The sequence below is a fragment of the Passer montanus genome, unplaced genomic scaffold (genome assembly GCF_014805655.1).
Source record: "Passer montanus isolate IOZ18808 unplaced genomic scaffold, ASM1480565v1 scaffold17, whole genome shotgun sequence".
NCBI classification, from domain to species: domain Eukaryota; kingdom Metazoa; phylum Chordata; class Aves; order Passeriformes; family Passeridae; genus Passer; species Passer montanus.
Window position 1 is genome coordinate 14,006,804 of NW_024364270.1, and position 27,752 is coordinate 14,034,555.

At 41.4% G+C, this 27,752-nt stretch overlaps 1 protein-coding gene across 1 annotated transcript; it reads right to left on the reverse strand.

Annotated features, from left to right (window-relative positions):
- Window positions 1–68: 68 nt before the first annotated feature.
- On the reverse strand, window positions 69–27,469 carry SLC5A8 (solute carrier family 5 member 8). The gene is made up of 15 exons (XM_039704090.1): window positions 26,899–27,469; window positions 24,683–24,748; window positions 20,691–20,742; window positions 19,039–19,106; window positions 18,013–18,167; window positions 16,472–16,612; window positions 12,343–12,472; window positions 10,829–10,917; window positions 9,415–9,527; window positions 8,033–8,100; window positions 7,620–7,706; window positions 6,297–6,490; window positions 5,015–5,118; window positions 3,204–3,289; window positions 69–1,726 (listed from the first exon to the last, which is right to left on the reverse strand). Exons 1-15 carry the CDS (start codon window positions 27,229–27,231, stop codon window positions 1,595–1,597), a joined length of 1,818 nt encoding a protein of 605 aa, XP_039560024.1. The 5' UTR covers window positions 27,232–27,469; the 3' UTR covers window positions 69–1,594.
- Window positions 27,470–27,752: the final 283 nt, after the last annotated feature.

A 27,752-nucleotide genomic window follows, 5' to 3' on the forward strand; every position in this document is an offset into this window, starting at 1 on the left:
CAATGGAGTCATGGCCTTTAGCACCCATAGAGAGTCTGTCTGGCCTTTTCTTCTGGTCTGGTGGTTAGCCAATGGAGTCATGGCCTTGGTGGCACCCATAGAGAGTCTGTCTGGCCTTTTCTTCTGGTCTGGTCCTTGGAGCCCATTTTTTCACCTTTGTTTTCTGATCCTAACAGTTCATCTTATGCAGTAGATCATCAAGTGCCCTCTGTCACAAGGGCACAGGAAAAAATTGATTTAGATGCTACAGGGCCCCAGTCAAGGTAACTAAGCTAGCACTGTGTCATTTTCCAAGTTACAGCGGCTCAATACTTGGCACAAATGCAGTATTATTTTTAGAAAGTATTTAAGGCATGCAGTCAGTTTTTCACTTGATTCCCAAGCATGACTGCCTTCCAAGCATCACAGCTCAGCTTTCCTGCAATGGCTTTAATTTTCCAACTTAATTTTGCTGTTGTAGAAGAACTTTAAATGCTCCTGTATAGCCACAGTAAAAGTCTGATTCACAGAAACAACACAGTGGGTCAGTCTGTTCCCCACTGTACCCAAAAGCAAGCCAAAACACATGCACTTGCCTGATCTGAACCAACCATGAACATGAATCCCCAGAGTGAAAACAAGGACTGCAAGAACACAAAGGACTAAGAAAGTTTTAGCTCATAGCTCTGGAGAGAACTGCTGTGGCAAATGCAGATGCAGCCTTCACTCTTGTCCAGTACAGCCAAAAGGGAATCTTCTCTATTAACATCTCTGCTGCACTGTGCCCAGCCCAGTGCAAGAACAATCCTAGGCCAGCAAGCTGGGCATGCAGCAGAAGGCTGTGGTGGTTCTGGTCTATGCCAATGAATAAAAAGTGTAAATAGATTATTTCCTTCATGAGGACCAGATCTGCAAGGGCAAGACAGAGGAGAACAGGGAGATAGGGCATGAAGGGAAAGACAGTACTGACTCTTGCCTCTACCACCACCAAAGTCATTCTTGCAGCTCCGAGCAGTGAGCACAGAGAAGAAGGTGCAGGTAGCCAAGAAACAAGTGGGTTAAAAAAAGCATAGACGACAAAACCAGCAAAATAAATATGCTCTCAGAATCAGTTCTACAGAAGAACCAGATAGCACTAAATATGCCTCCTATACATAAAAAAGACCACTGTTTCTTACAATCTGATAAGGTCCCACACCCTAATCTCTTCATACTTTCAATGCCTTACAAAAAAAAGAAGAAGGAAAAAAAAACAAGCCAGAAAAACAGCCATCCCTGGGTGAACGGTATTCTTTCCAAATGAAAAATTCACTCTGAGGGTGAAATGAGATAAAAAGCAGATATTTTCCAGGAGGATCAAAAAATATCAGGCAAATATTTCACATAGAAACATTGCTTTAGGCTCTGTCCCCAAGAACCAGAGAGAGTGTGGAAGTGCAAGAAAAACCTGATTCCTTTCTTGACTAATGTCAAGGTCATGCAAAGGCAATAGTGCCACAAAGCTCAGCAGATGCCTGCCCATGACCCCAGCAGAGCTGGTAACTGACCCAGAACAGGAACATCAACAGTGCTTGACATGAACAAAACTGTCCTCATAGGCTGACATGGCCTTGTGTCATATATGAAGACCATTGACTTTGTTCTTGTCACTTGCAACATCCATTTCAATGTGGCTAAAGGCAGGGTTGTCAGTTCCTTCGTCTGCCATGGTAAATGGTTTCCAGTTCAACACTTCCACTTTCTCTGGCTAAAAAGCAAAAGACAAAAGTCATGCTGTGAAACAGAAGAAACAGTCTTCCTCTCTTTGACCTCTCTTTGGCCAGCAGAGTCAGGCCTGATGTACAGGGTGCCTTGCAGGAAAACATGTTGGCTGCTGACAGAGCACAAATACTTACTCATTGCAGTAGATGGTATTTTTCTAGGGGCAGGGAAAGTTTTGTATTGCATAAGGTACTAATTGTGTAAAATGTTCTTGTCCCACAAAACGTTCTTGTCCTGCAAATTGGTTTGGGTGTGCAAAGTTCTAATTGCTGTTTTCATGTCTACTGATATGTCACCATCAGGTCTTTGAGCTATTGACTCCCAACCCTTCACCCTTGCTCCATCTGTGACAGGAAGAGCAGATTAACATGCACCATTGCTTTGATGTCGCATTTCTCTTAAATAGAATGAGATACTGAGCAGAAACTTGCTTAGTTAGCCCTGATTTTTATCTCATCAACTTTCTGCAGTATTTGTGGTATCAACCACTTGTTATTATGCTCTTAGCCATATAAGAGACAGATACTTGTTTCTGACTCCAGGCATAAAACAGTATGGCTGTGGACATTAGCTTCCATGTGGGTGGTGGATTGTTTTGTTCTTTTTCAAAAGACTTCAGGGATTAAATTCCCAGATAGTAGAAACATATGTTGACCCATTAAAGACAGTGAATGACAGTAACTGGATAGCTTATCTCCAGTTGGCAAACTGACATTGGCAAATAGCATTACAATAGTAAAGTAAAATATTCCTTTCTTTCACTGGTGTTCTTATCCAGAAGCTGAAATACATAGGACCATTTTAAAAGGAGTTGTAAGTATCGAGGAAAAACATTTTACAAGCTGGACCATCTTAAAGATATGATTACTGTCTGAACTACTGAACAAAGCTGAGCTTGAATGTTCAGCTGATGATATTGATTGAAAAGTGATCTGTAGTTTATTTAAAAAAATAATTTCCCCATATTCTCCCTTCCAATGGATGTTTTTACCCAATAATATTCCCCCTTTTCTTTTTTCGTAGGATGAGAGCTAGGAAACAGATACACTGACTATAAATGTTTTCTCCCAAACAGTAGCCGAAGTTACAAAAAAATTCTGGCCTTAGAGAACACATGTTCACAAAAAAGGAAGCTTTGCTGAGTCCAAGGCGTGCCTTGGGGCAGCTTTCCAGAGGCCAGTTAGAGAGTATTTTAGCAGAAACATAGAGAAAACTGTCCCTTTCCTCAGTTTCTTCTCTGTTATTGACTGAAGCTAAGCTGTGGCAAAACTGCTTCGTTGCCTGTGGCAGCTGTCTTAGTCCCACCTGCCTTGTGCTCTCCTACTGCCTTAAAGCAGATAGTCCTATCAGGCAGCATCAGGTGCTATTCATCCCGATTGGAAAAATGTAAGCCAGGATATTTGTTTGCCTTTGTCCTCAGGAGAAAAGACTGATTTAAATCAGAGATGCACAATTACACTTACTTGCTCAGTTTCAGACCATGAGAAGTTGGACAGGAAATCTTCCTTGGTCAGCAGGAATTTACGATCCGTGTTCTGCTTTAGTCCTCCTACAAAATAGACAAGCTTTATTCAGCCAGCTTTAACACATGCAAACCATGCGTCAGACCCCAGCTATGGGCACCAGGCCAGGCAAGCAGGACAGAGTCATGCAGCAAAAGCCATCAAGCAATCACAGACCTTAGGGATCATTTCTTTACAAAAGTGTATACCCTACTTCTCTCAATATATAAAATGATCCTCAAAGTCTACTTGAAATGCCTTAGCTATTTCCCAGCTTCTTAGATTCTCCTTGGATTTCCTTTTTTGGAAAAGAAAACTGAATCTGGCAATCACCAGAAAAGAAAAAATGGCATCTGCAGCTACTGTGCCAGTCCAGGAGCTCTGGCACCAAGTGCTACCCTGAACCCTGAGCTCCAGTTCTCAGCTCCCTATCAGCAAGACTCCTGTCTCCAAACTCACCAGCAAATTTTATAATTAATTATTTAAGGACATCCCCAAGATGGGGGGATGAGGGTTAATGGAATGTCTGGGCACTTTTAAAGGAATGGAAGATTAACTATTCTTGGGTGGGAAACAAAAGAGATGTAGGTGCTGGGAATTATCTCTGCTTGCTACCTGAGGCTTAAATGGAATCTTGTTCCATGAGAAGCAGGATGATATTGTGAGTGAGTTAATTCTTTTGTGCTTCAGTTCTTGGGCTGAGTATTTCTCATCTGGATTTAGTAAGTTGTCTGGTTTTCATGCTTTGTTCCATGGCCAATAGGTAACCTGATCCCTACCAGGGAAAAAGCAAAATTTGGGTTCAAGCACCACTGTAGCAATGGGAAGAGCATGTGCTTGAAAGGAAGTGTGGAGCAAATCTTCTAGAAACTGAGAAGAAAAAGAAAATTAGATAAATGTAGCTTGTGCTTATTAGTTGCAAGGCAGAGAGAAGATAATGGAAGTGAGTTTGTCTACTGGGTTTGGAGTTTCATAGTCCTAGAGCCATTATGGATCAGTGTAAAAATTTGAAATCTAACAGCCTCAAAGGTGAAGGCTGTTATATGAATCTGGCTGGGGATACTGGGAAAAGCTGTGAGAACAGCTGCTTTTTTGCTGTTTTTGCCATGCATGAGGTGAATGAGAAGTGTAGCTTGCACCTGAGCTGGATGCAAAAGTAGTGAGACCATGGGCTGGAACTGAACTCCCCATTCTTTCCCATGGCAAACTGCCTTTTCTCTTTGCACAAAAGTACTGGGAAACTGAGAAAAAAGCTAAAATAGCCATGCAGAGGATCTGCAGCTCTTAGGCATGTTCTGGAGGAATGTGGTGAAAAGCATGCACTCTATGGATGCAGACAACAGCCCTTGAGTGCTCTGAACTCACTCAAAGTAAAACTGCTTTTTTCCTGTAGAAGCATGGGTGTATTTCCTTGCTCGGAGTTGTTGCCATGTTCAGGGACAAATCTTAAACCTCCAGCCCCTGCAGGCATCTAATAAAACAGGAAAGACAGGTGTCTTTTTTCCCCTTCTTTTTATGTGCCTTAGGTTTAAAAATATGCTGAAACTTCTTTCTCCTTAGAGATTTGTAGTAACTTTTGCTGTGAGCAAAGACCAGTAGTGGGACGCAGAAACACTGAGGGCAGGAATTTTGATTTAGGATCAAATTTGATTTAGGATCAAACATCTCTACACAGTGTTTGCAATAGGTTACTGGCACTTCCTGTGGCTCTCAGGACATCTTAGTTTGAAAGAGATCTGAGACACATTCAATCACAGCTCTGAAACTAGTACCTGTTAGGAGGCTGATAATTATTCCCACAACTACTGTGACAAGTGTCCCAAGCGTGCTGAAGTAGAGATAAGACAAGGAATACCAGTTATCTGCCAGGGCAGGCCTGAAATAAAGCAGAAAAAGTGTTAATCTCTCATTTTCTGTTCCAAACAACGTCAAAGTGTTTGTTTCCCCACAGTGTATAAATACAGAGATACTATCGAACCAAGCAACCTGGTAATCTTGAGCTACCTCTATACAATCATATGTGCACTGAAAATTTGTTCCAAAATTTGCAGAACAAGTTCCTTTGTATGAGACAAGGCTAGCCGGGAGAGTGAGGCAATGCATGAGACAGAGCAGGTAAAACAGGACAGTCCTGTCTCTGCTGTGAATCTAGTGCAGAACTGAACACTCTCGTTATCTGGATGATGGGATTAGTTTCTTTAGCAAGGGTGATGTTATTTAAAGAAAGGGGCACAAAAAAACCCAACAAGCGAATCAACCCCACACAGCTTTAAACAGCCAGAAACAGCAGAGCAACTGTCTTTACACCATTCTGCTGTCCCTGACTATGTGCTCTGTTGCAACAGGTGCTTCCCAGCAGCCAGGAGCAATGCTGGAGGGCTCATGTGAGAGGTGTGGTACATGAAACCGGATGTCGGGCACCCAGTGTGGCAGGGTATCTCTTGATTGTACAATGCTCTAAGGTGGAAGGATTTGGAAACCCTAGAAATGTGCTTTTTCAGCTTCTTTCTGTTCCTGCTGTTCTCTATATTGCAATTCATGTTAAACTTAACTGTGATCATCTAGAGTAAGGCACTTGGCAGTTGCAAAGCAGAGGAAATCGTGTATATTGTGCCCATTCTGAATGTACTGATTAGAACTATTCTGCACAGACAAGTTGCTGTAGGTAGAGCTGCTAACTGGCATTTTGCCCTTTAACTGCCAATTACTCTAATTCATGTGACAGATTGTGGAAGCTAATCCAATAACTATAAATGATATCTTTGTTTAAAACTGTGGCCCACAGTAAGGCATATCCTAGCCTTTGAACTCAAATATTGAACTCAAGCTTTTCAGATCAATAGAAATATTTACTTTGACTTCTGTTGTGGGATAACTTGGACAAACTACTTCAGTCTGAGAGGGAAAAAAAATATCAGAGAAAACTGCTGCATCTCAAACAGTGTGGTAGATAAACCAGAGAAGGATCAATACAGTAACCCAAATACTGTGCAGATGTTTGTATTTCTTTAAAAAAATGCATGCTTTGTTATTGCACTTGATGAATTCATATACCTTTCTGCACCTGGTGTGCTGAAAACCGTTGTCAATGGAATTTCTGTTGATGTTAAATTTCCTGAGGATATATTACAGCCCACAATCGAGAGAGGGAGTGGCTTGGTTCTCTCTGGAAGTGGAGGATAAATCTGAGATCCAATTCCAACCCAAAGTGAAATAATGAAGCCACTGACAAGACCCACAAATGCCCCCTGCAAAACAAAAATAAAGCTTGCATTTAGATGAAAAGCAAAAGATATTTGAAAGAAACAACAATTAGATTAATAAGAAATAGTCAAGATAATCTAAACAGTAGTCTCCATAGCAGAAATGAAATATAAAGTTGGGAAGTTTACTTAATTCCCTTTTGGGGAAATACAGTGTTTTCTCACAGCTCCTGAGCACAACTCTTCTTATTTGGCCACTAGGTCTTTGCAAAGGATAACTTTGGTCTTCATGTCATATGGGGAATTCCTGCTTTATTTGAGGCCCTCCTTGAACAAATACAGAAGCAATTTTTCAATTTTCTCACGTGACCCCTTTTAGCAAAAAAGTCTCTCCTACATCAGAGGTAGATGGGGTTGTGGCTGAGAGCTACTAATTTTTTTATTATTTACTTTAGTGTATATATATACAATTTTCAACTGCAAAGAGGTAAAGAACAGTGATTAGTAAATCTGTAAATAGTAGTAGTCAAATATTATACTAATATTAATATATTAGTATATTACTATATCATTATAGTAATATTACTATAATAAATTAGTAAACCTGTAAATAGTAACAGTACAATTATTAATACTAAATAGTAATCCTGCCAGACTAAACCATGGACCATATCAACAAAGTCTGTCAAATCATTTTTTTGATGAAAAAGGTTTTTCATCTGGAAATTATAACTTTACAATATGGAAGCACTCCGAGAATACCCCAATTTGGTCTGCAAGTGCCTAAACCCTATTTTCCTGGCCTGACCCCCTTTTGCTCAGACAGACCAGCATCCTCTGAGCCTACTGGTTGTTCAGCTACATCTTGAGATGCATTGTTCCTGCTTCTAAAACTGGTTTTAAGAAATCCTCGTGAAAGCTTTTTTTTTTAATTCAGATTATTTTCCCCCATACAAATGTGTAAATCTCTTAATGGGATGGAAATTCAAGTTCCTGTACAGCTCTGTTTGTCTTTTCTTTGGGATAAAGTAGAAAGGGAGCAAGGGGAAATGTCCTCACAGAAAGTACCAAAGACATCTCCCTTGCTGCCCAACATCAAATTGGGAGAGGGGGAAGGAGAATCCCAAAATTATCAATAATTTTTGGATGAACAGGTCTTTAAATTTCTACTTACAATTCCATTGGCAAAGGAGCAGAGGATTCCTAAGGTAAACAGTCCTAAAAGGGGGCCACCAACCATGCCAAAAATGCTGAGTGCTGCCTGAGGAAGGAAGGAAGAAAGAAAGTTTGCTATCAGGTGCTGTGCAAGGAATGTAAAGCTTCCAAAGTGACAAGAAGAGAAAATGTTCAGAAAGAAATTATGAGACTTTAAATTAAAGTGGTGTGTACTCAGTTGCCAGGATTTGATATGTGGATGCTTAAAACAGGCTGAGCCATGGGTGCTTAAAAACACAAGCCATGGGTGTTTTCACATCAGTACCCAAGAAAGAATAAAAACTAATCTCATGACGGTGTTCATCAATTATTTTCTTACATAATTTATTCTGGGTCATTCAACATTGGAATGAAAAGCTGTCTGGCACCTACCTGCAACAAGGCTCCCAGAAGAGATGCCACTGCAGCCATAGCAATGCAGACTCCACCATAAAACAGGCCTGTGTGTGAAAGGCAGAACAATGTATAAAACTGCCAAAGTTTGAAAATTACTAATGGAAAAGTTTCTGTCTAACCCAGCATGGCTCCAACATCTCCCAGATAAAAGTGCTAACATCTGGAGTTTGTCTAAGAGAGCCTGAATTGGCCAAAAGGTCAGGTTTCTGTTTACATTAAGAAGAGATCATGCAAACTTGACAAAATCTTCTTTCTGTGAATTTCTAAAGATTAGTTAATAAATATCAGCCATATGGATTAGTCATAGTGGCAATAACCCACTTATTGTTTACATTTCTCAGCTAATCTCCTGTGTCCTTATTTTGAGGGAATGATTTTCACTTCTCAGCCTGAAGTCTAGGAAGCAAAAGAGTAAATGCTGGCAGATCCCTGGGAGCTGGCACAGTGACAGAGAACATCCCAGGCCACCAGGACACAGTGTCTCTTTCCAGGAGCTGTAACACTGCCTTACTTGTTTTCCCACCTCTGCCCCTGAGGAGTTTCACTGCTCTAGCAAGAGGTTAATCTCACTATTCATTGTGATGTGTCAGGCAGCTCATGATACCACAAACAACAATTTTGGCATAAGCATTGTTTGCAATGTTTAAAAAACTTCTCTCAGGTGACAATATTTAATCCTTGTTACCCTCCCACCAGTCTGCCGTGCTCCCTGGTATGGGCTTCAACAGGACACCAGGTTGGGAGAGAGGTGTTTTCATTCTTACTGCAAACATTTTATTGGGCTACACCTGCAGCTGGTCACAGACAGTACAAGTAGCAGAGGTGACAATTGCACTTCACAGATTGAAACCATCTGCTCACTCTAGTTCTGATTCTCTTTGAGTTACATTAAGCAGAGGAGCTAAACAGAGTGACAGTCTGGGAGTATAGCAGAGAAAATGTGAAATTTCTTGTTCTCTGGAATATTTTTGGGACACAGGGCTACTGCTTGCATATCAATTTTAAAAATTGTCAAAAAACAGCTTCCTTTGCTTCTCTTTTTCAACAGATGAAAGAAAAATAGCATGTGGTTAAGTCACAGATATTTGGTTTTGTAGAATTGTGAATCAATACTGAACACAGATGCAGTACATCTTTCCTTATTAAAAACCAAACAAGATGGTTGTTTTTTTTCCTAAAACTCACTTGTTCCCCATTTGTGTAAAACCTACACAGCTGATCTTGTCTCCCCCAAATGTTGCACCAACATAGTCCCACTGGTGTGAGTTACTTATTCCTGACATACATGACCGTAAGCAAGGTCTGAATCAAACTTTAGTTTGTAAAGCAAAAGCAAAAAAGATGTTTTCCAGACATACTCATCCCCATGGAAATCCATGACAGCTTCTTTTCAGAGAGAGATTTGAAGTGGGGCTTAATGAGGTCTTCAACAGTCACAGCAGCCAGAGCATTGATGCTGGAGGACACCGTACTACAGAAGGCAAGATTTATGCAATTTTTTTAAATCTTAAAAACTGAAATCATAGATAAGAGGTAGGTTACTGGCACAGAGAAGCTGCCACTGTCTAGAACAGTGCCAAAAACTAATGTAACTGCTGCATAGGTTTAAATAAATTATTATTCCAGAGAATGCAGCTAACAGCTTAGAATAATTGTTTAAAGTAATTATCCTTGGGGAAGTCGAAGCACATACCAATGAAAAGTTGGGCTGGGCCTGGAGAAGTGAATAGAAATATCTGTTACTTATAGCTAGACTGTAAACTCTACTGGTATACATGATACCTTCACAAATTATCTACATTATATATCTGGGTAGGTAAAATTCCCACATCACTGTTTACTTTTAATGCACTCTCAGATGAAAATTCAGATAATCTAATTATGTTCACCTAAAAATTATGCATTGAGTCCAGATCAAACTACTGTAGGTTCCCTGTGGGATCAGAGAAACCAGCACTCCTAGGGCACAAACCAGGTGATCCTTTGTCTGTGTGTACCTTGCTCCTGCAAGCCACCAGCTTTTCTTCAGCATGTGAAAAATATATTTTGGCTCTTCCCTCTATTTATGTAACTACAAATATTCAGAATAATAAAAAAAAATTATTCTGGTGTCACATTTATAAGTTTCTTCATTTCTATCTGCTTGCTATTGTTCAGAGGCTTCACTGAGAGAGACAGTGTTTCTTAAAGATACTTCTTGGGAAATTTGAACAAAACACTCCCCAGTATGGGATAGAAGGGTATCAATCTCTCCTACAGATTATACAAATACATAGTGATTGTTGTCTCATGGGATTCAGTCAAGACAATTGGAAGCGTGGGAACTCTAGAAAAGAAGTCTCTAAAGATCAGGGATAAGGAAAGGCAGATGGCTTTGAAGTTATGCAGGTTTGAAACTGGAAAATTAAAGATGAGCAATAAGAAATTTCCCCAACTGTAGGTATTTGGTGTAACCACCATAATACTCAAAAATTCCTATAGCAGAGGGGTTTTAAAAGCACGGAGAGGGATTTGTTAATGTTTTACATGATATGTTGCTGTTTCCTCATGTTGTTAATAGGGAATTCCAAACAGCTTTGAGTCCTGTGACCCAAATATTGGAAACTATGGATTTTTAAGCTGCATCATCAAAGAGGTCATAGTGATTTTTTTAAAGACTAGAAATTAGCTAGACAAAGAAATAAGTACAAAAGTTTTAGTATAAATACAACTTTAGCTCCCACAAAAAAAAAGGAGAAAAATAAGGTAGTAGTTTCCAGATTATTAAATTACCTTAATGTCCCACTGTAGGCACTAGCCACAAAAAGTCCTGGCACTCCTGGGAAATCACGCATGATATCCAGCACTAGGTATGGCATTAGCTGAAAAATTCAGATTAAGAAGTATTACCATCTTGCCCTAATTTTTCATCTTATCACTGTATTGTTTTTTTACAGCCTTCTCACTGGCATTCTGTCCAGCTGTTCTAATTTTTAATGCCCTATCTTGTTATATTTATTGATTTTTTTATAGAGAAAACCAACCCTAAAATGTCCACTGGAGCTACACAGAGTCTGTTGAGACCACCTAGCTGGGGTGCCATGTCCTTAGGACCTTGTTTTCCATTGACAATTGTAGAGAAAGGGCTGGGCAGCACTAGGGCTGGGCAGCAGGTGGTCTGTACTGTACATCACTCCCTTGGGGGAGCTGGGTGCCACAGATGTTTTTTCTGCTGAAAAACTCCACAAAAAGGGGTTCATATACAGTTCAATAAACCCGGACTGAGATCAATTTCCACGTAGGAAACTGTGTGCCATTTTTTGGCATTTGCAAGATTTGAATGCTGGAAAGAGAGAGGAATTTTAAGATTTTCTTCCTGTGAACCTTTTTTTTTTTTCACAGATGAGTTGATATTTTTAGTATTTTGCTTCCAGCTTCTACCAAATAAATTTGACTGACAGGAAAAACTTAATTTCCCTCCAGTTTCCACCTTGGCTCTTATTTTATTCTACTCTTAAAGACCAAGTGGTCCTGCCTCAGGTCCTCCATGGTCTGTGCTCTTCTCCTGCCTTTCCAGCTACTGTCTGTTGGAGCATTATCCAGAGCCTGTGATTATCTTAGGCTTAAACATACAAATAAAACTTATTTGATTTCCTCAGGCCCTGGCTCTGGCCAATCTATGGGCTGCCAAGAACTCCTGTTCCTCAGGTAAACCTGCTGCTCAAGGTCTGTTTAGGGAGATGTCATCAGTGGTGAGGTGGTTTCTCTGCAGCAGTTGGATTGCCCATCTCTCCTTCAAAGGAGGGAAGGATTCACCATCACTAGCAAAGAGCTGCCTGCTGATAGCCTTCCTCTAGGTGTGTGCTTTGGGCACAAGTATGTTTTGAATCTGAAAAGGATTTTGCCTTCGTCAGCCCAGAGGAATTTGGGTTGGATGACACAAAGCACTCAGTGTCCTTTGTGAGTGACCCACAGTCACTCACAAGGACACTGCTGCTCTCTTCCCCTCACTTCTCTCCAAAGCACTTCCATGCAATGCTGGCACTCCTGAATCCATTTTGAGTGAAAAACCCACACATTCGCAGAGGTGGGTGGACTGCGCTCTCCACATTGCAGCTCTCCCTGCTCCCCACCTTACCAAGTGCTGAGGGACTTTCAGCTTCAGGAACTGTAGTCTCAGCCTGACACAGGATTCCATCACATCACTATTTCTAACCCCCTGACTCTTGAACTGCCTTTGTCTGGTTATTATGGCTGCAGAGGAAGGATACCCGTCCACCACCTCCCCCCGAGAAGTGAGGCCATACCTGGTCAAGAGCCGACACTTGGTTGGCCGTCCATGGGTCACAGTCTTTGTAGATGGAGTAGAGGGCCAGTCCACACAGTGTGGCACAGACCAGGATTGCCCAGAGTCCCACCAGGTTGATGTAGAGGGACCTGCACCAAGACACATGGAAACACCATGTTAGAGCTCAACATCCCACAAAAAGACCCTGCCAGGGCCTAGCAAGGACGCGCTCGTGCCTGCACCAAGGAGAGCCCCTGGTCAGTGGCTGCCTGCTGGCAAGGGAGTCACCATATGACACCCAGCATTTCACCTGGAGAGAGATCACATTTCTAAATGTACAAATGACACTTCAGGTTTTGGTGTCACAGTCTGAGCACTTGGCCCCTGACAACGGAGATGATGGGAGCGATAGAGCAATCCCACATTTCACCATCTGTACAAGTTGCACATTGCAAGCAGCAGGCCAGAGGATGCTCTTTCCCCCATGCCACACCCCTTGACAAACCCCAAGCAGATTTGTAAGGCGGGGTGCCCCAGATCCAAGTGTGGGGTACCTTATAGTCAGCACCAGCATTCCTTTGCCTCTGGAGCTGTAGTATCGTGCTTACACAATCCTGGAGTTGTCCTTGTAAAGCTACAAATCTCCTGTTTCCTCCTGACACAGTCTCTGTGGAAAGCAGCAATGAGAAACTGGAGCCTGGAACCTGGTCTGGAGCTGCCTCTGGCTACCTCTTCCTGATAGTAGGGATTCTCAACGTGCCCAGGGCTTCCCCTTTAGTAACTAAACAACTTGGAGTTTGGTATCATCCAGAAACTCCATCACCTCTCCACATCCTGATGCAAGCTTCAGCTTCAGATAATGGTGACACCATGCGTGTTTTCATCAGGCAATAATTCTGCCTTTGCCACACAACAGGCAGCTTTTACTGGCAGTGAAAAAGACATTGTTCTCCTTGCTCAGTGAGGGCTTTTGCTTTCGCTCTTAGTCTCTGGTTTTCTCAAATGTTTCTAAGCTCTTTATGTCTCCTAGGTCACAAAACTCTTGGTATCTCCAGAGTCACAAAGTTCTTCTTGCCTAGAGTGGTCATTTCAAGCAAACATACCCATTGGGAGCAAGGCCTTGAAAAACAGCGTTCCTTTCCAGCAGTTGCCTCCTGGTTATCTGTGTATCACTGATAGTGATTTAACTTCCTGACAGATCACATACCCTGGAGCTGTGCCAATTGGTAAGGCCTCCTCTGGGAGGACATTTGGTTTCTGTAAAAATATGTCCATGCTTGCAATGCTTCAGGAGGTCTCTTAGTGCTTTTGGTTCCCAAGAAAGTAAGGGGAAACAACCTTTGTATTTCTGTAGAGGGCCAGCAGGATGAACAAATTAGTAAACCTAACTTTACAAGCCTTGTTAGACATTGAAATGGACATTTTCAGAAAGGTATAATGTAGATTAACTAATTGAACTATCAGTTTTATACAATAGAAAAGTTATTGGCAAGCACAATGCAAACTCTTAGAAAATACCTATATAAATAAAAGCTGATTTATGTATAGTAGGGGAAACTGCATTTTCGTCTTGTATTTGCAATTAGGAGGTGGTCTAAACATACAACCAACAGCACTTTAAATGTCTCTCTAAACTAATTCAGTAAAAATGAAGTAGTTCTCTACTCATATATGCTTACATATTGATTGGATATCTTGCATCCACTTAGCTGAAGCCATTCCTGCACTGCCACAATCTATCTTGACACAGAACACCCAGAAACTGATTTAGCACAAAATTTAACCAATGAGTAAATCAATCCAACTCTTTTGAACAGATGTAATAGAAGAATTAGCCTAGAGCCTGTAGTAAAGATTAGAAAGTCAAGAGAAACACACAGAAGCAAAATAGTTTGTCTTGGTTTTATGCAATTCTTGTTTATAAACTGCGTCAATGCTTGACAGAGAGCTTTTTTTTCCTTCTGATTTACATCCCAGCTCATGGTACACCCTGTGACTAAGCACTAGGGAATAATAATTGTAGCACTGTTAGAGGGAGGTGTTTCTACTAATTCTACATGAGTAACATGGGGTGGAGTTTGTGTGAAGTAGGCATTTTGACTGCAGAAAGCTTATTTTCAATTGTTTGTTTCAGTCTGGCTCTAAGAATTTTTAGCACTGAAACATGCCAGCTGATGACCTTGAAAGGAGAGCAAAATGTGTTAGTAGCCCATATTTTTCTGACAGTGTAGCTCTCCTGCTCTGAGTGCCTCTTATCATTCAGATACAAACATGTTCAATTTGCCTAGTGGTTGTTCGAAGATGACAGAAGGTGCTCCTACCTACTGGTGTTTTTGAATAGGTGAAATCTTTTCCCAAAGCCTAAGAAAATTTCTGTTCTTGGGAATTTTCTGTTAAAGGCCTTCCCAAAACCTGCAAGTTGGGATTTGTGAAGGAATTATTTTCTGAGCTCTGATGTGTTACTGTGCTGTCTCTTAAAAAGCCTTACCGTAAATGGCACAGGGTAAAAAGCCCTATTACTTTGACCTGATGACATTTTGCACTTCTGTGTACAGATTAAATGACAATAAGAGGTACAGGCCAACAACATGACCTGCCAAATATGTTTAATTACACTTGATATGAACTAGATAGTCACCACAGAATAGCAGTGTTTATAGTTGTGACAAGCTGCAACTATTATGCAAAATGATTTCTCCATGCAGAGCAAATATCTTACACAAGCGAGGCACAAAGCATGATGCCACAGAATCCAACCACCCATGCCAGAAGGACAGGGCTCTACTGATTAAGGCTCCACAACCATTAATATGAGAGCCTAAATTCCATCCAACCCCCTACAGAACCAGATAGCTTCCAGCCCTGGCAAAAGCCACTGCAACAGCTCAGAAAAACTACCCTGAGGCTTCCATGGTGTCAGATTCCCTCTGGTCACACTCTGCTTCTGAAACACTCTGGAGGTGTTTCTGCTCTCAAAGAGTGTAGGTAGGGCCCAAGAAAGGGGCACAGCCCTAAGTGGAGCCGGTGCTGGGAAGAGCAGCCTGACTGGCACACAAATCTGGCACAATGTATGCATCTGTTCTCCCATACACAGTCATTCCAGGAAGATGCGGGATGTGGCTCCTGCCTCTGCAGTGCTGAGAACCTAGAACCCAGCCATGGGCCTGCAGAGAAGTGACCTGGCATGCTGGAGATGTGTCAGGAACGCTGGAGATGTACCTGATAACGAGCATCAGCTCATTCCTGCCTGCAGCACAAATGGCTGAAAAGCAGATTTTCTTTACTGATATAAACAAAATATTTCACTTGTAAATGGTGCATGATTTTGTGGTATTTGCTAGCTTATGAAGTGAAAGCCTTCATAAAGCTTCTTCTCTGTATGTCCCTGTACCATAGAATGACCTAATGTACAGGGACTATAGTTATGATGTATGCTTCTATATTTCTTCTATAAATTATTTTCATGCGATCACTAGTAATTCTTAAATCCTGATCTGTGAGCTAATGGAATGGTTCTAAAGATAAAGATAAGATAATAGGGCTAGTAAATATACTCCCTTCTAGAGTAAAGGCTCATCAGAAATCTTTACACCCAAGGAAAACATAACCCTCTGCCAGTTTCCACAGTTAATTCCTTAAAAAATATGTCATGATTATTATGAACACAAAATACATGATTGCTCAGCAATTTTATCACTGAATAACTAATTTCTGGATTTCCTCACACCTATATTCCTTGTTATGGGAAAATATTTTAGTCTTTACTTATGCAAAATCCCCACACAATGATTTAGGTTTTGTAGAGCAGCAATTGAAGATATTGGGTTGATATGACTTCAGCATAAGTACTACAATATTTGGTCTTTAGGTTGCACATAAACTTAATGCAGCTATTTCTACATGAGAATACTGGTGCAGTGAAACATTCAGACACAAAGTTCAGTGCTACAGCAAACACATATAATTCATATACCAGTAATTACTGTGCCAAATTTCTTCTACCTGGTTCACAAAGCAGAAGGCACAAGTTGTTAGCCTTTATAAATGCAATTTATACAGACAAAATACCCACTCATTCCTTTAAAAGAAATCTCTCTTATAAAGAACAGCCACTGATAAGTTCAGACAGTAACTGCAGACAGACTTACAATTTTGCATGGAATCTGCTTTTGCATGCGATGTATCTCTGGACTTGAGACTGGTTAACCCCGTATATACCAGTCCACGTGAAAGTCCCACCTATAACAATGGTCCAGAAGGTGTGCCTTTGCAAAGGATTGGGATTGAAACTACAATGAAAGGAAAAGAGAAAGCAAATTCAGAGTATGAAAGTCTTCTTCATATGTAAAGACCGTAATGCTTAGAAGAAATAATTTCTCCATGCTTGCTCCAATACAAACTTTCTTAATTTGGCCAGATTTTGAACATTAAGTAACTCTAACCTTACATGAAGTCACAGAAAGCAAATTTGAAAACTCAGAGCTGACATCCTGAGCCAGTGAAACACTCTGAACTGTCCAAAGGTGAAGCTGGAGAGCTTTATTTGCCTATAAACTACAGTCTTATGTAAAGTTGTATGATGCTTGTGATGGTTGTGATGAAATGATGCTGCAGTAAAAAGTGTAGTGTTCCTGCTTATCTAGAGGGACATCAGTCTAACACCAGTATAAAGGTGTGTTTACAATCCCATCCTTTGTGGACAAGCCTCTATAAAACATTTTGCTGGTTTACCTCTAAGTAAACAGCAGATTTTAGATGGCCGTGAACAATTATTATTTTTAAATCAAACTTTAATATAGCAATAAATTTTATTTATCTTGGTGAATGCTATAGTAGTATTTCATCTATTACATCCTTTATTCCTTTTCTTTTTCCATCTGTGAACTCACTGATTGGGAGAAGAATCAATGCAATACAACCACTTCAAATGAGCCAAACAGATTGAAATAAATTACTGTTAATAAGTAGAAAAAATTACCCCCAGATGAATTACTTACTGAAGAATTTGGTGTAGAATTTTACAGAATAACCTGATTAATGTTGTGAACTGATAGATAAAGGACAAATAGCAATATGTGTCATACTGAACTTTCACTAATAGCACTGGGAGAAGGCTCTCAGAAGAATATTGTATTCATCAAATGTACAATAACTTTTTTATTTGAAATGGTCTTTGATTCAACATTGTCAAATTGAATATTCTTGAATTTTTAAAGTGATATTTTTAGGCTAAGATTACTTACAATAATGGAGGGTAAAATACTATTAAAACTACTTTTATTTTTTTATTTCAGGGGAAAAAATCCTCCCTTTTTCAGATTAGGCAAAAATTATTATTTTCCCATTTGTTTTGGTCCAGTCACTGAAATGCCAAAACACTTTGCAAATTGTAATTATAAATACAAATGTGCTCTCCTATTTACCGTTCTCTTTCAGTGGAATCCCAAATGAATCCTTAAAATACCTACTTGACAAAGTAAAAAAAAGGTTTTTCTCTTTCCAGGATTTTTCATGGAGTAAAACCTAAAAAAATATCCCTCAAACTAGGGAAGCTTGTTTAAAAATATAAAGAAACTGGGTCACAACTTTTGCCGTCCTTCTCCTACAGTAGCAGTTTAATTTCACAGTTAGTCACATGAGCTCTATTTGTAGGAATAGAGAGGCACAGCCTCTGCAAGTACAAACTCACTCCCAGAAGTTTAATCTTCCTCCATGGTAGGAATCATTTACAATGCGTCCAATTCCCTCCTGAACCACCACAGCTCGTATAATCACAGATGAAAATCCAGCAACCATGATTCCAACCTGGAAAACATCTGTCCACACCACTGCCTTCAGACCACCCTGCAAGAGGAAGAGCACATATCAGGTACAACAAGGCAGCAGCACTCCTGCTTTGCACTCACACTCAATTAACAGAAGCATTACCATCTGTATTATGGGTAATAGATTAATTTAATCTTCATCTTTAATGAAACTAATTCTGTCTAACTGATGTCTTTAGGTATTGTATTCTGGAAGCTATTCAGGACATCCTGACCCTTTTCTGAAGTGCACAGGAATTTACTTTGGCCATATGCATAGTTTAATCCAGTATTTCCTTCACCACATAACCTGATTCAGAAGTTTGTATCAAAAGATAGATTTTTCAGACAGTGCTCATCTTATTTTATATAAGTACCACTAACTCCAGAAGGTATACCATTCATCTGAATAAAAATAAACATTATTTAATCCACCATATGCAAATAAATTTGTCACTGAGGCTCCATTTCATCATTTCATCTAAACACTTGGTCAATCAATGCTGAATTAAAGACCAATCTTTTCATGTGGCATGCTATTTTCAGTGGCTCTATTCAATAACACACAAAACTGTTACAGTTTTGGTGTTTGACAAATTGCACAGCAAAACCCTACTAGATCAGAAGAAAAATCACAGGAGAATTTTTAGAAAGGGAAATCTACCTTTTTTTTTTTTTGCTATTCTTTCAGCAACAACAGAAGTTTGAGTGTATGATAACAAAAAAGATTTCACTTGCATAGAGGCTGCCTATGCATTCAAACAGATCCCTGGATGAATATGGTCCTGTGGCTACACCTGTAAAATGTAATTCCATGGAGTAACCTGATTATTAGGCTTCTTTTTAATAAATTCCACATTTGATGTAAGTGTGAAAGGAACCAATTTTTCTCAACCAAAGGGCCCACGTACCAGTGTGCAGTAGAACGTGCAGACCACGCCAGTCGCCACCACTGCGCCCCACAAGTCAAAGCCAGTGACTGAAAGAGAGGGAAATGGCACCAGTGTGAATGAGGCACTGGGGACAAAACACTGAAGGCCAATTACTGGAAAAATGTAGGAATAAATTAATTGCAAAAGTAGAAGGTACAAACGGCAATGAAAAGATTAGTGTGTCTAAACCATGGGGTTCACCCTAACCAGTTGTAAAACTGAAACAATTGTTACAGATTTGGAAACTGCTAAAAAGTTGAGATTTATTTCAGGATCTAGGAAGCTATTGCCTTTACTGCAAACACTCCCAAACACATCCAGTATGGCCAAACTCAGGAAGGTTTTAAAATACATGTCCTTCCTTGAAACACCTGTGTAGTTGCTGACAAGCCTTTAGGCAGGGATTTAAGCAAGTAAACTGTCTGGGGGTTCCCCACAGAGATAAGGTTATTCAAGCATTGTCTGGAAGAAATGCTTCAAAGCCTTTCTTCTATTCTTCCTTCTCTTAAGGATCCATGTTCCTGCTATACAACACTCTGCTGTGGCTAACATACAGGTTGTCACTGCCCCAGCTTGGCATGCTCACCTGCTGCCAGCCAGGGTGTTGGGGACTCCTGACAGAGAGTTCAGGCTAATGAGAAACACTGAAAACTAGTGAAAAATGTAAGTTATTCTAAATAGTAGCCAGCTAAGTCATAGCTTGGTTTAGCATGAGAGTTCAGGCTAATGAGAAACACTGAAAACTAGTGAAAAACATGTTATTCTAAATAGGAGCCAGCTAAGTCATAGCTTGGTTTAGCATGCATTTGCAAGGCAAATATAAATATCAAAGACACAAAACATGTGGGATTTATACACTGGAGGAAACCAGTAGAGAGAGAGTTGAGGTTTTTTTCTATTTTTTGTTCAATGAATGGGGCAAAAAAATTATTCAATGAGCAGAACAACTGTGACTTGATTCTAGACAAAATGATTAATTTTTATTTGGATTTTGTTATTCCTTTTTCTTGCCAAATGAACAAAATTAATGGTGTCAGATTAAAAGTTTAATTTGGCTCTGTAGAAAAGCTTTTGCCCTTTTAGAAATAAGTGTGGCTCATTTTCAAATCAAAGAGTCATTGTGAAGTAGAAAATAGAAATATTTAACTTTGTAAATATCACAATAAACATCTTAAGTTAAAAATCTCTTTGCTGTTGATTTGGTTTTCCTGCAAAAAGGACAGACCCCATTAAACAGTTCCAGGCAGCCCAAAATCATATTTACAGAACTTTTGCCTTGCCCTCATCTTGAAGAACAGCACTTAACCAAAGGAATTAAATTTGTCTTTAGTGCCTGCATTGCCTTAAAAATTTACTTAAGCCTTTTCAACTTTTCTGAATAAGCCATTATCTACAGGTATTGCATCAGAAGTAGAGTAAATGAGAGCCAGTATTCCTGTAAATCTCTTCTGTAATTCCTTACAGGCAGGGATTAAGGGACTAGGATTACAGAGTTCCCATTAAAAGACTTCACAGTCAAGCCCTGAGCTATATTTTTCTGTGTTACATTACCAAAAATACCCCACCATACCAATGCTACATGAAGAAGAAATAATATCAGTAGAGGAACAGTTACAGTATACTCATTTTACCTTGATTTAGTGCTAAAGCTGGAGCATAAATGACAATACCAGTGTACAAAGTCTAGAGCAGGGAAAAAAAAAAAAAAGAAATATCAAAATAAATGTAAATTCCTGGAAAGGTGATAACTTTCTGAGATTATTTCTTTTCAAGTATCTATGTAGTCTATATTTTCTAAATTCATAATTGTTGACAAATAACTCCAATTAGAAGACAAATGTCTGAGGCTATTAATCTCTACAGTCTCACAGCCTAGTGAGAGTCCCCTACCAGGGACTCTTAAATATAAAATCCATCTTCTCCTGGCTTTTCTAATCAACTTATCCTATTCCTTTACAATGGCAAAGGAAACAAGAGCAAAAGGAAGTTAATGAGGTTTACACATGATTTGTCAAGGAATCTATTAATATCATTTTCTCAGTCTTGAGATCAATATGTCTTTCAGTATCCAGCTATAATTCATGTGAGTAAGAACACAAAATATGACAACAGTTGGTCATTATGGATAGTGTTACAGGGAATGTAACCTTCAGCCTCTAAAACAAAGCCATACATGATTACATTTTCAACCACAGTAAAGATACAGACAAATCAAGAGCTAGTCCATCTACCTTTGTGGGCACAATGGGATTCATACACGGATAGCCTCAATTTCTTTGTATATGATTTTAAATCCTGTTTGCTTCTTTATCACTGTTATTACTGCCTCAAGTTCAGCTCTGACATGGGTCAGGAGAATACAGTTTCCAACGTGCTGACAACTTCTGTGAAGGTCAGTGGTCTTGATTCAAAGCATCTGGATCACCAATAGGTCGTGAGCTGATGTGCATCAGCTGTCCATGGCTGGACTCTTCTGACTTTCTGATTTACAGGAATGGGATTTGGGCATGGAAAAACAGCAGAATCAGATGTCATCCAGGATTCAGCCAGGTTCCGCCCTTCCTGCAAGTGTCCACCCTAGGCACAGGTGGCAAACCAGAGCAGGATTTGTTTGACCACAACTTTCCCAGAAACTCACTTCCTGGTCAAACCACGACACCACTCAATTACTTGCCATGGCTTTTGAGCAGATCAAAGCCAGTTGCCAAGGTGGAGCTCTACCACACGACCAGTGGCTATGCTGGGACAGAGCCAAGAGGTAACAGGAGTGAGCAGCTCTCTAGCTGTATGTGGAAATTAGCGTGGAGAAGCTGCTTCACCCAGCCTAACCTAATTGCCCTGACCCCCTGCTGCACACCTGCTAGAAGCACATGTCAGAAAGGATAGGGGGGCCATTGGGGAAATTGTTATTCCTACCTGTGTGCTACACCCTGCCACTGTGTGTGCATACTTGTTTCTCTCAGTGCCATAAGTCCTCTCCAGATTTTCATATGCAGCTTGCATGAAAAGAAGGCTGCCAGTCCTGACTAGTCCCTGGTTAATATCTCCTCAAACGACCTATACCACCTCCCAGCCAGCCCCTGACACCTGTCTAGCCCAGTCAATGTTTGACTTGCTGTCCATACAGTGACTGTCAGCATGTGCTGCTGAAACACACTCATAGAATGGTGTGTGTGGGAATGGTCCTTTAATGATCACCTAGTCTAATGCCCCTGCCATGGACAGGCACACCTTCCACTAGATCAAATTGCTCAGAGCCCCATCCACCCTGACTTTGAACACTTCCAGGGCTGTACCATTGCACTTCTTCCCCAGACTACCTGGTCCAGTATCCCACTATCTTTTTTGCAAAAAAATTCTTCCTTCTATCCACTCAAAATCTACCTTCTTTCAGTTTAAAACTATTATCCCTTATTCTGTCACTACAGGCCTTGGTAGAAAGTTTCTCTCCACCTTTCTCATAATCCCCCTTTGAAAGGCTGCAATAAGGTCTCCCCACAGCCTTCTCTTCTCCAAGTTTAACAATTAATCCCACATTTTTCAGCCTTTCTTCACAGGAGAGGTGTTCCACCCCCAAGACCATTCTTGTGGTCATTCTCTGGACCCTCTCCAAGAGGTCCATGTCTTTCCTGTGCTGGGGACCCCACAGGAAGATGCAGTACTTCAGGTGGGGTCACACAAGAATGGGGTAGACAGGGAGAATCGCCTTCCTCAAACTGCTGCCCACACTTCTTTTGGTGAAGGACTGAATTGGCTTTCTGGGCTGTGACCAGACTTTCTGGCTTGGTCAAATTTTTCATCCACCACTATCTCCAAGTTCTCTTCTGCAAGGCTGCTCCCAATCAGCTCATCCTTCAATCTATACTGATATTTGTGATTGCCCCAATCCATGTGCAGGACCTTGCACACGGGTTTGTTGAACTTTATGGGGCCACTCCTCAAGTCTGTCAAAGTCCCTCTGAATGGTGTCCTTTCCCTCTAGCAAATCAGCTGCACCACTGAGCATGGTGTCATCCACAAACTTGCTAAGGGTGAGCTCATTCTCACTATCTATGTTCTTAATGAAGGTATTGAATTGTATTGGTTCCAGTACATATAGCACTCATTATTGGTCTTCATCAGAATATTTAGCTGTTGACTGCAATCCTTTGGATGCAATAATCAGGTTAATTTTTTTTCCTTCTAATAGTCCATCAGTCAAACTCATAACTCTTCAAGCCTTTTAATTCAAGGGATTCAGCAAGAGAACTTGTGGCTTTCTCATACACAGCGAATAAGTGCCAGAAGACTTGAATCATCAGAAATTAAAATTTGTCACAACTATGATCACATTTTTGTGTCAATTTAAATAGGACTGATACAATCTTTCTGCTTCTTCAGTAGAGTTTTTTTTTGTTGTATTATTATAAATCCTTTTCTTTACCTTATTTTAAGTATTAATATTCACAGAAGAGTTAAATTGCACCATTAAAATCTTGGGAGGTTTTCTTTCCTCACTAGTACTCAATTGATTCAGGTTAAATTGTAAGTGCTTGGCAAAGAAAGCCACATATAGATCTTTGGTTAATTTCCTTAAGCACATATCTAAGTTGCATATAATTATTTTTCTCATCTTTGCAGGCAAAGAATATGCTTAGCTCTTCCAACTTATGCAACTGTGATGTCTTCATATGTGCTGGTGAAACAGCGTCAGGTTTCACACTTGCCAGCACTCTACTTTTTCCATGAGCTTGTGTATCTGTAAAAACCAGCTAAGCAGCACTGCTCAAATCAGTAATGAGCACTGCATTGGGAGCTATCTTACTGGTGCAAGTGTGATTGCCCTGTGACTTCTGGTGTGCCTTAAAAAATACAAAAATGGACAAAAACAAGCATGTACCTTAAAAAGCTTTCTGATTGCATAGTCATTCTTACTTTGAATTACCAAAAGTCCACTTCAAAACTGTAAAAAGAACACATTTTTGCTCTGGTGCATTTGACGTATGCTCACTGACATTTAGAAGCTGTGGTCCCATACTGACTCTTTGAAACGGCCAGATGAAGCAAACTGTACCAACAATAATTTAAGAGATTGCTTTAGTTTAACATTCCCCAGGGCAGTAATCTTCTGCTTCTCAGTTTGCAGACACCTAAGGTTTTTCCAATGGTGCAAACCCTTGTGCAGTAAGTAAATAACAGATCCTGACAGCCTTTTTTGTCACCTTTCACTGGCCCTTGAGAATTAGACTCCCAGAATTCACGCAGCAGAGGACGAAAACTGCGCTGTAGATGATTGGTGCACGTTTGCATTTTGAACTCATTGTGAGGTTCTCCAGCAGGCAAGTGAATTACTGCTTTTCACAATGCTACCCTGTGTGAAGGGTTGCTCATCTCTTGGCATGGTGCTGATGTCAAGTGACTGCTGTGGGCATTCAACAGCGCCCACAGAGACCCAGGAGGCAGGTAGCCCAGCACCTGCTCCCCACCTCACTGCCGTGCAGTAGAAAGAGCTTTGTTTCTCCTGCTCCCAGCCACCCAGGCACTGTGGGAACCACATCAACTGCTCAGGAAAAACAGCCAGTTACACCCAACCAAATAATTCCGGCAGCCCAAGGACCACAGAACAGCTTTGACGTTTACTTGCCGTTTGTATTATGAAAAGGACCGTTCCACAGAGGCGTAGATATTTATTAAATCGAAGTTCTAAATACTGCAAAAAAGAAGAAAAAACCAAATGCTTATATTGAAATTTGGCACTGTTGATAGGACTAGAATGAAGTGATATGCAATACAGAAAAAGCAGAGTGTAGTTTTTACATTTTCATGAATGGCCAAAACTCCTACAGTCTCCTTGTGTGATATCTCTTTCAACATGGTTTTCTTTACAGACTTCACCAGTGGGCAATGAAACACAAACAAGTGAAGCAGATATAAGCTAGTCACTATACAAGGGTGTCTACAGAAAAGACAAGAACATATCACAGAATCACTAAATATGCTGAGTTGAAAGGAGCAAAGATACACAAGAATCATCAAGTCCAAATCTTGACTCTGCACAGGGACACCTAAGAGTTGACAAATGACATAGCAGCCAAGAAATAGAATCCATTAGTTTTGTGAAATCAGAGAGAAAAAGAAAACATTGTGACTATTCCTACATCTTAGTCAATGTGGAAACTCTGGCATTATGTGTGTCCATCGTTGAACTGCTGCAAGAGAGGGCAAAACATTTTCAGTTGTCAGCAGCTTCTCCCCATGTTAACCTCACCTTCTGCACTGCCCAAGGCAGCCTGATATATTCTACTGATAATTCAAAATGTATCCCTTTGTGAAACAGGAATCCTCACTTCTATCAAGGCTGGAACAGCACAACCTCTAAATTAGTCTGTCATACGTCAAAATGTATCCTTTTGTGAAACAGGAATCCTCACTTTTCTATCAAGGCTGGAACAGCACAACCTCTAAATTAGTCTGTCATACTGTAGAGCAAATTTCTTACCACCATCTGTCCTAAAAACCCTCTCGGTGTGTGGTTGTACAAAAGAAATCTCATTTCCCTGACAAATCTGTCCAATCAACACAGATAAACACTGAGGCACCTCTAAGGGCTCACTCATGAACCGAGCATTTAAAATGTGATGTGTGAGCATGTCCCTACAAGGAAGCAGTCTTGAACCCCTGAACAGACACAAAAGGTTGTTAAAAATCTGAACTCTGTCCAGAAACAGAAGATATATCTTTTATAGGTGCATTACTGATTCAATGCCAAGATAATCAGTGAGTTTCCAGTCATGGTCATAAGCCTTTATTTAAAAGAGCCCTATTTAAGTATCATCATGACAGTCCAAAGATTAGTAGATTAAAATACACTGAAAAACACCAGAAATTTCTGTTGGTGAACTCTTATCTAAATTCACTAGCATAAATCTTGTTTTCAGCCTCCAGTGCTGCAATGTCTCTGTTCAGTGTAATAAAATGCTAAAGATCAAAGTAGCCAGTCAAGGACTTTCACCTGCACTGATGCTCCTTTCCCAAAGTCCTCTGCAAAATGAGCAGTTTGCTTCCAAATCTGCAGCTAGGAACTATCTCCATGCAGGATAAACAGATAGCATGGACATTTTGAATCAGAAGAAAGCACTGACCAAATGCTTCCCCATCCCAAAACTGTCAGACTCAACCTGTGATTATCCCACTACCCCAGCTGTCTCTGTGCTGATGGCTGTAACTTTAACCTGCATGCTGTGCTTAAAACCAGCTCAGCCTTATTTTGGTGGAAATAAGAAAACTTTCACAGACAGAGAGCACTAGCTGACCTCCTTGTATAATCATGAGGGAGAAGACATTCAGTAGTGTAAACAGCCTCAGGTGACAAGGGGTGTCTTCAAAATCTCTAGGAACAGCACAAATACATACTCTGCCAAAGGGTGACTTTTGTGGTTGCACCTTAGCTTAGAAACCAATCTGGAGGGAGCATGATGTGATGCGATAACTCTGGTTCCTATAGTAGATGGTTTTGTGCTCTGGTTTGGGTATTAATTACAGATGATTAATGACATGTCACCATCCAAGCTGCATGAGGATTACTCCACCTACTGAACTGAGTATCTGGCATGAGGAAATAAACCTGGTATGACACTGAGCTAAGGCAGCAGGGTTGAGCATCACCTGCCGGCAGAGACAGTGTGGGCAGACTTGGGGACAGAGGGTTGCAGCCTGCTCTCAGGAGTGTGAGGACATAGGACAGCCCAGAGTGCAGGGAATTTGGGGGAAGAGAAAGTGGGGGGCAGACATGTAGAAAGTAGGCATGAGAAGCCTCCCAGCTCCCTAAAAGCTGGGGAGGGATTCTTTCCACTCCCTTACCTCATAGGTGCTGGTAATGCCCAGCTTGTAGAAGACGGGCAGGAAGATCTCAGCACTGCACAGCACCACCAGGCCGTAGGTGATGGCAAAGATGCAGAAGATGGCACCATAGCGATAGATCTCAGCAGGGGTGCCCAGCACCGTGACGGCTGACATGAAGCTGGCGGTGAGGGAGAGCGCAACCGGGAGGGCACTCATGCTGCGGCCTGCCATGAGGAAGTCCTTCGATGTCTTCTGCCCACCTCCCACGAAGGCGTAGTAGATGCCAATGATGGCTGAGATGAGCAGCATAGCTGCAAAGACCACATAGTCCCACACGGTGAAGCGCCCCATTCTATCCGAGGATCTCACCCTTGGAGCCAAGGATCAGAGGGGCTGCTGCTGTCTCTGCAGGGCTGGCATAAGCAGGAAGAAGCAGATGGGAACGGGCCCCCGGGGAGGTGCCCCTCTCCGGGGCTGGGGCAGGCGCGGTGCGGTGACACCAGCGGGACAGAAATGAAAAGGTGCGATGCGGTGTCCGCGGGTGGGACAGGTGCGGTGCGGTGTCCGCCGCCGGGACGGGTGCGGAGCGGTGCGGTGTCCGCCGCCGGGACAGGTGCGGTGGGGTGCGGTGTCCGCGGGTGGGACAGGTGCGGAGCGGTGCGGTGTCCGCCGACGGGACAGGTGCGGAGCGGTGCGGTGCGGTGTCCGCGGGTGGGACAGATGCGGTGCGGTGCGGTGTCCGCCGCCGGGACAGGTGCGGTGCGGAGCGCCCCGCGCAGGTCCCCTCGCGTGTCCCCGGGGCGGGAGCGGGCTGCGCCGGGAGCCGCTGTGCGAGTGCCGCAGCCGGGACGGCGGGCGGGCCTTATACGGTG

Bases quoted from the DNA above. Each gene is read 5' to 3' on its own strand.
- SLC5A8 (XM_039704090.1), bottom strand. From the start codon at position 27,231: ATGGGGCGCTTCACCGTGTGGGACTATGTGGTCTTTGCAGCTATGCTG. The intron at 24,749-26,898 runs GTAAGGGAGTGG...TCTTTTTTGCAG, and splicing joins GCATTACCAGCACCTATGAG to TATTTAGAACTTCGATTTAA. The intron at 19,107-20,690 runs GTAAAATGAGTA...CCTCTCTTTCAG, and splicing joins AGCTTTAGCACTAAATCAAG to TCACTGGCTTTGACTTGTGG.